Source organism: Rhinolophus ferrumequinum (genome assembly GCF_004115265.2).
Source record: "Rhinolophus ferrumequinum isolate MPI-CBG mRhiFer1 chromosome 15 unlocalized genomic scaffold, mRhiFer1_v1.p scaffold_54_arrow_ctg1_1, whole genome shotgun sequence".
Lineage (NCBI taxonomy): Eukaryota > Metazoa > Chordata > Mammalia > Chiroptera > Rhinolophidae > Rhinolophus > Rhinolophus ferrumequinum.
Genome location: NW_022680357.1, coordinates 3,880,612 through 3,891,976, shown reverse-complemented (window position 1 = coordinate 3,891,976; position 11,365 = coordinate 3,880,612). Strand labels below are relative to the sequence as shown.

Genomic DNA, 11,365 nt, shown 5'->3' with positions numbered 1-11,365 from the left:
GTATCAGCGGCGGGGATAGGGGGCGGGTACTTCCGCCTGAATTGTCCAATCGCATTGTTGGGGCAGTTTCTATAAAAGCTTGAGCCTGGGACGTTCCCGCTCTTTCGCGGTGGATTGCGAGCGTGTGCTTTTTCCGTGCGCTCTGTGCGCTACGCCTGGAGAGAAACTGGTCGCCCAAACCCGCAGGCTGGCCTAGCCTCGTCCTGTGCTCCACTTTGGTCCTCAGCGTTGTGCACGTTTCTTGCTCCCGCGGCCCCCAGTTCGGGCAGGGAACTCCGAATCTCCAGACCTACAGTTCCCTCCAGGTAAGGTTGGGCCGGGCCTGGTTTCCCCCATTCCGCTCGGAGCCTGTGATGAATTGCTTTAATTTCTGACACCTCGTATGACAACTGCACATGCAGTCTGATTATATTGCAAGACTGAGGCTTCACGGTGCGCCCCATGGACGGGTCTGAGGATAAAAACATGGGGGAGAGTGGGCTCCTTTCTCTCTACATTTCGGCGCTGTCTGCTTTTCAGGGCCGTCGGTGACTTGCCTGGAGACCTTGAATGTACGTCAACGTCAGTCAGTCCAGGGACCTGGTGGTAAGGCGGGAGTAGTTCATATCTATCTGAAGTGCTTAGCAATAAAGCAAAGGTGGTATGAGTTGATGGGAGTGCAAGTGTCTTTATTTTCACGCACCATTTGCACCCCAGGGGACTCCATGAATTCCTCACTAACAGGATTAACTGGCCACTGAGCATGGCTTTCTATGTTGTTGGGGTTCCAGGAAGCCCTGCTGTGTTTTTTCCCCCACCCTGGTTATGAGGGAGTGCCACCCTCTTAGTGTTGAAGTTGGGACCTGGGCTTTGCTGAGATCTCTAAAAGGGGAAATCAATGGACGAGACAGGCATTCCAGAAAACACAACTTTATTCACTAAGATTGAAAACAAAGACTCTTCATCAACAGACTTGAAGATTTTAGTATAAGGTAGAGGGTACTGCCGGCCTTTTTAGGTTGACCTCGCCAAGCACAGGCCTCAGCTGTGGGCAAGCCATGCCCGATACCGCGGCCTGCCAAGATGGTACCCTGGTCAGCAGGCAAGGGCTGGTAGTCCTCGTTTCGCTGACATTTCTGTGATTTGCCACATGGTATCCCCTGTATTACAAAGCCAGTCTCGGCATCCTTCAAGGAAACATGAGGGGAAGACCCTGGTGGTTGAGCCAGAGCCTCTTCGTTGGTGGGCTGGGAACACGCAGCCCTGGATCTTGGCACAAACGCATGTGATTATTGGTGAAGCCCACTACCCCAGGCATGGGCACGAGTCCTGCCATTCCCTGCCTGGGCAGCATGTGGAGCTGAAGACATGGCTTTCTAAGGGGTTAGGCACTGCACACGTGGGGTCACTGCAGCTTCGCCTCAAAGCTGAGCTTATCCAGGAGGGGGCAGCAGAGGGCCGTGGTGAGCAGGGGACCCGACATCCCAGGCTGGACATTGCAGGGTGCCCCTTTCTGTACAGAATGCACTCAGGCAGGTGCAGGTGAACTGGGGGCCACAGACTCACTGGTTCCCTGAAACCCGTTTGTTAGGACTGAGGCTATAGATTGTCACCAGGACAAGAGAAGGGCAAGGCTCAGCCTGGGAGTCCTGGAAATGGGCACCCTGGGATTGACCACCGGGTGACATGCCCGAGAGACCTGTAGACCAGACTTGCAGGGGCTGGGCTGAGCCTGGGCCTCAACAGCAGGAACCCTGGTGGCTGTGCCCAGCCAGTTTCAGGATCTGCAGCAGGAGGCCCCACGGACCTCCCTCTTGACATAGTCGTGCAGCTGGAAGCGGGGCTCGCTGGGGGCCTTCATGGAGCGCTGTTTCAACTCCCTGTGGGGTAGGGGTGACCATGGAACGGGGTAGCCTGTATCCCCAAGGGGATTCAGACACTGGGTCTGGAGGCCTACCTGGTGACAGCCAGGACTTACTTGGCTATGGCTGTGAAGGCCAGGTCCACGTTGAGGCCTGTCTTGGCGCTGGTCTCCATGAAAGGCAGCCCATACTCCTGCAAACAGCTGCTGCCAGCAGGGTGGCAGCCTGGAGGGGACAACCCAGGCCCTACTGCCCCAGGGGGGCACCCCTGGGACAGCCCCTCACCCCAACTCACCTTGGCCAGCTTCTCCCCGTCCTCCCTCTTCACCACACGCTCCTGGGTAGAGTCCACCTGGCACAGGGGTCTTGGTGAGAGCTGGCCTGGGGCTCACCCCCCTGCAGAGCCAGGGTGGAGAGGACAGGCAGGGGTGCCCACCTTGTTCCCTAGCAGCATGAGCACCACGTTGTGCTGGGCATACTCCTGGATCTCCGTCAGCCAAGCCTGTTGGGAGAGCTGAGACCAGACTGGAGGTACCCTTTGCCCCTCCAGGGCACATTCTACACAGTTCCTGTAGGAAACTGCCCCCCATGTGCCATGCTGGGGTGCCCCTGACAGATACTTTATCCAAGGTGTTGGGCTGATGGAGCTGGAAGGTCACCCAGGCCACCTTCAGCTCATACTGTCACCTTGGGCCACCAGGAGCGCAGAGGGGCCTTTCCCCTCCTTGCTGTCAGTAGGGTCCTCGGCACCCTCTGGGGCCCTCATGCCAGCTGCCTGAGGGAGGCTGGGGATGGATGGGATGCCCACCTCACCCGGAAAGACACCACTCACCTGGATGTTGTCAAAGGAGGCCTTGTTGGTGACATCATAGAGCAGCAGCAGTGCTGGGGGCAGAAGGCCAGTGAGGATGCCTGCAACAGCCTGCGCAGCACCCACCACCCCGTGTATCACCCTCCAAGTCTCGGGCTGGGACCCTCTGCCCCGGGGCTCACCATGAGCGTCGCGGTAGTAGGCGTGGGTGACACTGCGGAACCGCTCCTGGCCAGCTGTGTCCCAGATCTGCGGTGACAGTACGGCCAGCAGTTGGGGCTGCCCACTCTTTCCTGGGTGTCCCCTGCCTTCAACCCCCCCCTCCCCCAGTTGCCTTACCTGCAGCTTCACCTTCATGCCATCCACGTCCAGAACTTTGTTCTGAAACACAACCAGCCAGCTCCAACAAAGGGCCCAGTGCCACCCTCTGGCAGGGGGCTCCCAAGTGGGCAGGCTGGGGGAGAGGCGGGCAATGCCAGGCCAGGACTGAACCTGAAATGGAGGGTTCCCTGGCATGCCCTGAATTCATTCTTATCCAGTCTGCCTCTCAGCTGGCTGGGCTCTGCCTCCTGGTTCTCTCACCATCTCACCTCCCTTTACCTGCAGTTAATGCTCCCCTTGAACCCAAGTCCTGAGGTCTACCTATCTCCCCTCTGCCTCTGGTGAACCCCTCCTGATAACCTGTGCACTCAGGGCACCCAGGCCCCTCTCCTGCTTGGATGGCTGTACTGATGGACATGTCGGTTGCTGTCCTCCATGGCCAGCGGTGTCCAATTTTGGGCCAGGTTCTCCCTCTGCCTGCAGGCCTGGCACACGGCCCCATCAGCTCCACGGACAGTCCCCTTGCAGCCACCGACCCCCAGTCACTGAATCCTGTTGCTTTGCCCCTCGCCTTTCCCCCAGCACCTTAAACCCAGTCCGTTACCCTCCTCTCCACTCCAGCCCTGCCCAGAGTGCAGACCCCACGCCCCTTACCAGCCACTGACACCTCCCACAGCTCTGCATGTGCCGCTCCTTTTGCTTAGAGCCATTTGCATGACATTTGAAATCACCTTTGTGACCACAGGCCTGTTACTAACACTGCCTCAGTTTCCCCACCTACAAATGGGGATAACCAGGATGCCCATCACATGGCTGCTCAAATTATGAGTTACTATATGCAAAGCACTGAGAACCGTGTCTGGCCCAGAGTGAGGACTAAAAACGTCTGTTCTGATTTAAAAGCCGCTCTCCAGCTCTCCATGCCGGGAAGGCAGTCGTTCCCTGAGGACAGGGCCCAGTGTAGTAACTCTGCCTGGTACACAGTGGGTACTCACTATGTTTGCTGCTTGGCCCTGCAGGGAGTGGCCCAACCCTGGTTCCCATCTGCTGGCTGGGGGTGGGGGGTGGCTGTAACGTCACTGCCTCCCTCTTCCCCAGGCTCCTGCTGTCAGGGTGCTTCTGGGTCTCTGGGGAACTAAACACAGCCATCTGCCGGCTAGAGAGGGACAACCCCACCTTCCTCACCCTGAAGGGTGTGAACCAACTGGCCTCACCTCCCTCACCACCAGCCCCAGAGCCAAGAGGGAGGTGAGAAGGGAGAGTCTGGATGAGGACAGGCAAAGGGCCACCTGCCCTGGGCCTAGACCACCCCCACTGGCACCTCAACACTTACTTCATCTCAGAGGATCTGAGGGGACCTGGTCCCCCAAATAAGGTAGAAAATGACTCCCAGGCTGGAGGGAGCCCCCCTTTCCTGTTGCCAGAATGGGCCTCTCTCCCACCCTCCTGCCAACTGGGTCTAATTAAAGGGTGAGAAAAATGCAAATTTGGGATTTGCAGAGAACACCAGCACCTCAACAGCACCCCAGCACTGACACATGGAATTCAGGCTGGTGGGCAGAGATGGGGGCTCCGATGCCGGAGGCCCGATCATTTGCTGCTGCTTGGGGTGCTGGAGGGTCTTGAGAGCCAAGAGTCCACGGACACCCCCCAGAACTCCAGTCCACAGCCCTCCAACTGGGGGTGGTAAAGGGCTTCCGGCAGGGGAGAGCACTCAGGTGGGAGCATTTTCCATGAGCCTCCTCACCCAAGGGCAGGGACTTTTCCCCCAAGCAAGCCCCCAGTCTCAAGGTGACACCCTTTCTCCAGCTGCAGGACGAACTGTGTGTGTGCTCAAGTGCCACAGCTACCTGTCTTGTAGGTCCTAGGTGGCCCACCTGGCATCTCAGGGCCCTCTATGTACAGTGGGTCAGCGATGTGGGCCTCCCAAGTGGACCTGGGCCTTGAGTTCCCTCTGACAGCCACCACCCTGGGGGCACCAGTGACCACCAACCCCGAGGCACTGGATTCAGCTCCAGAGTCGTGCTGGCCCCAGGCACAGGGTTACCATCTCTGCTTTAGTCAGATACAGCCACCACCTGTCTCCAGAATCCTTGGGGTGTCAGAGGCAGGCGGCTTGGTGGTTAAGGCACCCCACCTCAACCACCCTGACTCGGAGACAGGTAGTCCAGACAGTAGCTCCACCTTGTGAGTGTGTCACTGCCACGGGACAATGGAGAACCAGCTGCCAGGAGTGCTAAGAGAACTCAGTGACTGGTGTTAGGGACCCAGGGTATCAGCCTCCATTCTCACCCGGAAGTCGATGCCCACGGTGGAGATGAAGGTCCCCGCCAGGAAAGCCCCATCCTTGAAGCGCACGAGCAGGCAGGTCTTTCCCACGCCCGAGTCCCCCACCAGCATGACCTGGGGTGAGCAGGAGGGGCAGAGGTGTTAGGAGCAGAGGGAACCAGGAGGCTGGCCTACCCAGAGGGATGCTTGGACTTCCCTGAGCTGGTCTGGTCAGAGAGAGGCGGGAGTGGAGGGAGGTGTCACCAGCCCACAGGTTCAGCAGGGCCTGAGGGAAACCCAGCAGCCTTGGTCCCAGCCGGCCTGCACCTCCAGCTTTCACCTCTACAAGGTTCTGCCCATCTCAATCCGTGGGGAGTGGGGGCAGCTGCCTCCATTCAGGGTCCTACCTAAACCCCACCCCCGGCCCTGGACACCATGCTTGATCTGGAAGGGGAGCATCTGGGGTTTGGTGGGGAGCACAGCCTGGGGGTTGGCAGCTAGGGACCTCCTAGGAGGCCTGTGGGGGCCTCTGTACCAGGGGACTTCTTCCAATCCCAGCCAAACTCAAGAAGAATTTGCCAAATGAGGGTCAGATCTTGGCATGAGGAGAGGCACAAGCCAGGTCTGTGGGCAGGGAGGGTCAGTCAGGCCTTCCCCTTTCCCACCCCTCCCCCAGCCTGCCGCCAAAGCCTCCCAAACCTAAAGATGGTCTGTCCAACCCCCCACAATTCACAAGATTTTGCCTTGGCCTGGAGGAGGTCCCAGTGCTTCCCACCGAACTGGCAAACCTCTTCTTAGTCTCCCTGCCCCCTATAAATTAGGAGACCCACAGACCCTGGGGGTGAGGGAAGGCAGCATATGGGAAATGATGAAACTGGGGCTCCAGCGGGGTCGGAGGCATTAGGGAGAGGGGAGAGGGCACCTGGCTCTGACTCCTACGGAACCCCTTGTCCGGTCCTGCCAGCTGGAGGTGGGGTAGGGGGTATGCCTTGCCAGCTGTTGGGTATCCCAAACCCAGCTGACAGCTGTGTGTGTGCATACCATGCACCGTCTCAGCTGTACCAGCTGCGGGGTACCGCTCCAGCCAGCTCCATGCCGGGACTCTGCAGGGCCTTGCACCCCCCGCCTTGAACCCCCTCCCCAATCGGCTCCTGCCGGACGCCACCTGCTGCGCTCGCATGGGGTGGGGGTGCCTCGCTCACCTTGAAGGCAACGTCGTAGAAGTCGCCGCCGCCACCAAGCAAGGTCCGGCTGGGCTGCGGGGGCCCGTTGTGTGGCGCCTGGAGGCCAGGGAATGCAGTCCCGGGGTGCGCCGGCCGGGGCCCATTGGAGGCGGGAAGCGCTGAGGTAGCGGGCGCGGGGGCCCCCTTGCTCTTGGGGTTCTTCTTTCTGGACATGGCGGGCAGGCGTTCAGTGCACTCTCGCTGCAGCCGCCGCGCCCCGGGCCGCCCTTCTCTCTGCGCCCTCGGAGCTCGACCGGGACCCGAACCCGTCCCGTGGCGGCGGCGGCGGCGGCGGCATCCTGGGCGCCCAGCTCCCCGCCGCCCCGCCCCCGCCGCCCCACAGCCCCTCAGCCACTCAGCCCGGGCCTCCCGCCGCCGCCGCGGCCAATGGCCGCTTTGGGGTGGGGCCATGCAAATGAGCCGGCCGCCCCGGGGGTGGGGTCAGGAGCTGGCCGCCCCTGGGTGAACCCCTGCCAGGTGGGCGCGTCTTAGTGGCCGCCTCCGGGTCTGGGCCGGGGTGTGAGGCGGCGGGCCTGGGTGAGGGAGCACCCGGGATCGTGTCGCTCCTCTGCGCGCTGTGTGCCACTTCGCCCCGCGCTGCCCCTTGCGCAGTGACCCCCCCTCCACTGGAACATCTTAGGGCTTGGGTCAAGGGGAATGCCCTGAAGTAGGGAGTGCTGAAGCAGTGGGCCTGCCTAGGGTGAGCACCCCGAGATTCTGTCCCTTGTCTACCAGAGATGCCACCTGGCCTGCTGTGGGCCTTCCTCTCTTCCAAGGCAGGCGGGTCCAGGAAGCTCCAGCACTCCACTCCGGCTGGGCAAACAAAGGCTTGGGGCTCAACTGACAGCTGGTTATCAGAGGCCAAATGTAGCGGCACCGGCACCGCTGAGCTTCAGGGCTGAGCTGGCAGGGGCTCTCCACCTCCCTGCTGGGCCGAAGCCCCGGGATCCTAAGAAAAGGGAAGTCTGTGTCACAGCCAGCAGCAGGCTCTCTGCCCCCAAGGGTCTGATTGGTGAAGGAGGGGAGAGACCCCCACGCCCAGGCTGTGTCTGGCCTTTGGACTTCCAGTGCCAGGTTTTGGCCCCAAGCCGGCCAAGTGCTGATTGTCAAAACCCAACTCTGGTCCCTGGCAGACCCCTCTCCACGGCCTGACACCTCCTGTCCACCTGGACTGCCTAGGGCTGTGTCCCAGGACCCCCACCCAAGATGCTCTGGGTTTTGAGAATAAGGCTGAGGTGGTCATGGAATCCTCGGAGTGGTGAATCAAGATGCCCCTTGCCTGGGGCTTGGGGGCAGTGGGTACAGACAGAAGGGCAGCACCCCTGGGAGCAGTCTCTGGTCCATGCTCCTCTGTGAGCTGGAGGGGTGGCCTTGCTGTCCCCCCGAGATGTGACAACTATCCCTGGGACCCTGGGCCCTTCAGAGGCCTGGGCCCTGTCAGCTGGCAGTGCCCAGAGCTCAAGTAATTATTTTGGGTAGAAGCTGCCTCTCAAGGTCAGAGGTCTAGGAAAACACAGATGGAGGGATGTTTCCCCACAGAGCTATTCCTCGACAGGGCCTGGCAAAGACCGACACCGAAGAGGCTGTGGAAAGCTGCCCTTCATTGAGCACCGTCGTGCGTCAGGCACATGTCATTTTCAAATCTGTCCTGTGAGGTGGGTGCTGCTTTGATCCCCAATGTTCAGATGGGGAAACTGAGGCCCAGGGAGGGGAAAGGAGCTGTCCAAGGTCACCAGGCCAGAAAGTGGCAGAGCCAAGATTTGCACCTGGGAACTGGCTCCGGAGAGTTGAGACTCTGGGCCAGCCATCCTGACTTGGGCTTCTAAGGGTGGATCACCTGGTATCCCCAGGACCACAGCAATGGGAGCCCAACAACCCCACCTTAGGCCCCACTACCCTCAAATCTGTCCCACGGCAAGATTGGCCTGTGGGTCCCCTGGAGACCCATCCCTCAAGGCCCTGTCAGAGTTGGGGGACAAACTTGAGGAAGCCCTCTCAGGCCCCCTGGCCCCCTTTCCTATCTTTCTCCTCTGGCCCCCGACTTCTTCCCGGCCAGTGACCAGATTTAAGGGTAGTGGGGCCTAAGGCAGGGTTGTTGGGCTCCCACTGCTGTGGCCCTGGGGATACCAGGTGATCCACCCTTAGAAGCCCGACTTCAGGATGGCTGGCCCAGAGTCTCCGCTAGCCAATGCCCACTGGCCCCAGAGCTCTGGGACTCCCTACGCCTCCTGCCAGCCGCTGACCACAGCGTCTCCAGGGCATGGAGCCACAGCAGAGTTTATGTGCCCTAGGGGTGGTGGCTGCAGGTAGGGCAGCCTGAGTTGGGGGAGGGGGTAGCTAGTCCTTTGGGGTAACCAGGAAGAGAGAAGGAGGCAGGCATGCTAAAGAGAGTGGAAGTCCAGGAGAGGAGGGAATCTGAGAGCAGCAGAGCCAAAAGGCTTGACCTTGCAACCTTTAAAAATAAGAGAGTATATGTAAAACTCCAGGTCTCTACTTTTCCCTGAAAACAGGGAGTTCTGGACCCCTGCATCACAGCACCCCTTTTTCTTCTCTTGCCTTCCAGCAATCCTTCTAATCTTGGATCATTATGTCTCTTGGTTCCTCTGTTTGCCATCTGTTTCACCCTCTGGAATGTAAGCTCTCTGGGCACAGGAAGTCTCTTGTCTTGGTCATTGCTTTATCCCTAGCAGCTGGCTCTGGGCCTCAATAAACAGTTATTAAATTGGTAAAAAAAAAAATACATATATGAGTAAGAAACATGGAACCCACTTCAGGAGGACACGTCATGGCTAACAAGGATTTAAGGCAGGATGTGTCTCAATGTGCAAAGATAACAACACTAGTGTGATCAAGCAGTGAGAGCAAGGCTTTGCGAAGCAGGGGCATTTTCACTGTGCTTTGAAGGTTGAGCAGGAGTCCAACAGGAAAGGAGACAGAGAAACTTGCCAGGTACAGGGAGTGAATATATGCAGGCTCAGAGTGCCAGTAGGTGGGCACTTGGAGCAGAAGAGGCCAAAGTGTGGTCCAGTTGCTTGGAGGAAATGGGAGGTAATCCAATTGGTAACCTAGGAGAGGGCTAGATTGTAAAGCGAACGTGAATGTTTTGCCTAGGAGCTTGGAAATTGTTCACTGAGAAGTAGGGAGCCATGCCTGGTTTCTGAGCAGAGCAACAGAGAGAGGACGTTGCTATGGGAATATTGGAGAGTGGCCAAAAGGGGATGATGGATGGTGCAGCCTGGGGGCAGGGAGAGAAGTTTGAGGGGGATTGCAGTGACCCAGGGGAGGTAATAAGGACAGAGGGGACCTTCAGGAGAGACAAAATCTGCAGGCCTCAAGGTGAGGCAAAAAAGAGTGAGAGCCCAAGGGATGTAGACAGTGGGGTGCTCAGGTGGATTAGAGATGGCAAATTCTTTGCTAGTCCTCCCAATCAGGGGGAAGGGTCATGTCCCCCGCCCTTGGGTCTGGGGGGAAGCTGTGATTGCTTTGACGGCAGAAGTGACCCAGTGTCCATTTGTGGACCCAGAACTTACAGACTGGCAGCTCCCCCTTCCTGTCTCCTGGAACATTCATTTTTGGAACCCAGCTGCCGTACCGTGAGAGAGCCCAAACAGCCTCGTGGAGAAGCCCACGTGTAGAGGAACCCACTTGCCAGCCATGTGAGTAAAGAAGGCATCCTGGCCGTGGATGCTCTAGTCCTGGCAGATTCCATGGAGAGCGGACGTACACCACCCAACTGAGCCGTGCCCCAAATGCAGATTTGTGAGCATTTGTGGGGAGGGGTGTTCATTCCATAGCAATATAGAACTAGAATAGGCTGCCAGCCAGGAGGAGGAAAAGAGCCCGTTCGGTGGGAAAGGTCAGGAGGGGGGCTTGGGCCAGATCTGGGGATGCCCAGAATCTTGGGATCTTTAGACGTAGAGAGGAGAAGACCCCTGCAGTCCAGGACAGGTCCCTGAGGCAGGGCATGAAGGTGAGGTGAGCCATGTGGCTGATCAAGAGGTGGGGGGTGAGGACTGTCCCTTTGAGGAGGGTCGCTTTCAGCCCTCCATTCTGCTGGCATAAGGCTGGCTCCCCTGGGCAGGGGAGGGCCTACATGAGTCCATGTCCCAGCAAAGGGATGGAGCAACCCCAGCCTCCTGGAGGCCTCACTTGTGGACCCTCACGCCCAGCACCCTCTGATGGCCCCGATTCCTGATTCCCTCATGCCCAGGGCCCCCTGCTCCAGTGCTCTGCCCTCTGACTTATCTTTCTGAGTGTCTGACCCCCTTGTCCTGGAGTGACATGTGCCATGAGTCCCCAGACATGACAACCCTCTGGGATGTATGGTCTGGGGTAGTCTCCTTCTGGAATCCCGTTTTCCAAGTCCTCCAGCTTCATCCCCACATTTTGCTCGCCCATAGCGCACAGCCCTCAAGCCAGGCAGGCTCCAGAAGGAATGATCCTCCTCCTCGAACTTCCAGGCTCTGCTGAGAGCCCCCTCTTCCAGGCAGCCTTCTCTGGCTCCTCCTACCCCCACTTCTTGCTCCCTGGACACTTACAGTTACTGTCCAGAGGTTCTCCGGGGAGTGACACTGTCTCTACACCAGCCTGTGAGCTTCTTGAGGCCAGTGCCCATCTGTCCCCAACAAGCACTGAATGGAGAGTTCCATGACTGAGCAGGACAGAGCTAGGCTGGACTTCTGTGATCCTTTAGCAAGGAGGGGTGCAGCAAAGCCCCCAAAGTTTGTGTCCCTGGAGCATCTCCCAAGAAGTCAGTCCTGTGGAATTTAGCTGCCTGCAGTCTCAAAGAAAGAGACCCTAGCTGGGCATGGTGCCAGAAGGCAGAGGCTCCGGCTGGGTCTCTGGCTTGCTGTGTGACCCTGGGCATGTGGCGTCCCCTCTCTGGGCCTGCTCCCCACTCT

At 58.9% G+C, this 11,365-nt stretch overlaps 1 protein-coding gene, 1 long non-coding RNA gene and 1 other non-coding gene across 4 annotated transcripts; 2 read left to right on the top strand and 1 right to left on the bottom strand.

Moving 5' to 3' along the window:
* Positions 1–100: 100 nt before the first annotated feature.
* LOC117019759 (uncharacterized) lies at positions 101–651 on the top strand. Its single transcript, XR_004422551.1, has 2 exons — positions 101–305; positions 520–651. It is a non-coding gene; the product is annotated as an uncharacterized LOC117019759 (long non-coding RNA).
* LOC117019900 (small nucleolar RNA SNORD60) lies at positions 346–428 on the top strand. The gene has a single exon (XR_004422585.1). It is a non-coding gene; the product is annotated as a small nucleolar RNA SNORD60 (small nucleolar RNA).
* A 248-nt stretch (positions 652–899) lies between the features above and the next one.
* RAB26 (RAB26, member RAS oncogene family) lies at positions 900–6,773 on the bottom strand. Of its 2 annotated transcripts, none has more exons than XM_033102102.1 (9): positions 6,444–6,773; positions 5,266–5,376; positions 2,992–3,033; positions 2,835–2,901; positions 2,674–2,726; positions 2,278–2,343; positions 2,137–2,193; positions 1,958–2,044; positions 900–1,859 (listed from the first exon to the last, which is right to left on the bottom strand). In XM_033102102.1, the coding sequence occupies exons 1-9, from the start codon at positions 6,636–6,638 to the stop codon at positions 1,719–1,721; spliced, it is 819 nt and encodes a 272-aa protein (XP_032957993.1). In that variant the 5' UTR covers positions 6,639–6,773; the 3' UTR covers positions 900–1,718. The 2 variants fall into 2 exon arrangements, with proteins under 2 accessions (XP_032957993.1, XP_032957994.1); XM_033102103.1 differs by having other exon boundaries at positions 1,958–2,034.
* Positions 6,774–11,365: the final 4,592 nt, after the last annotated feature.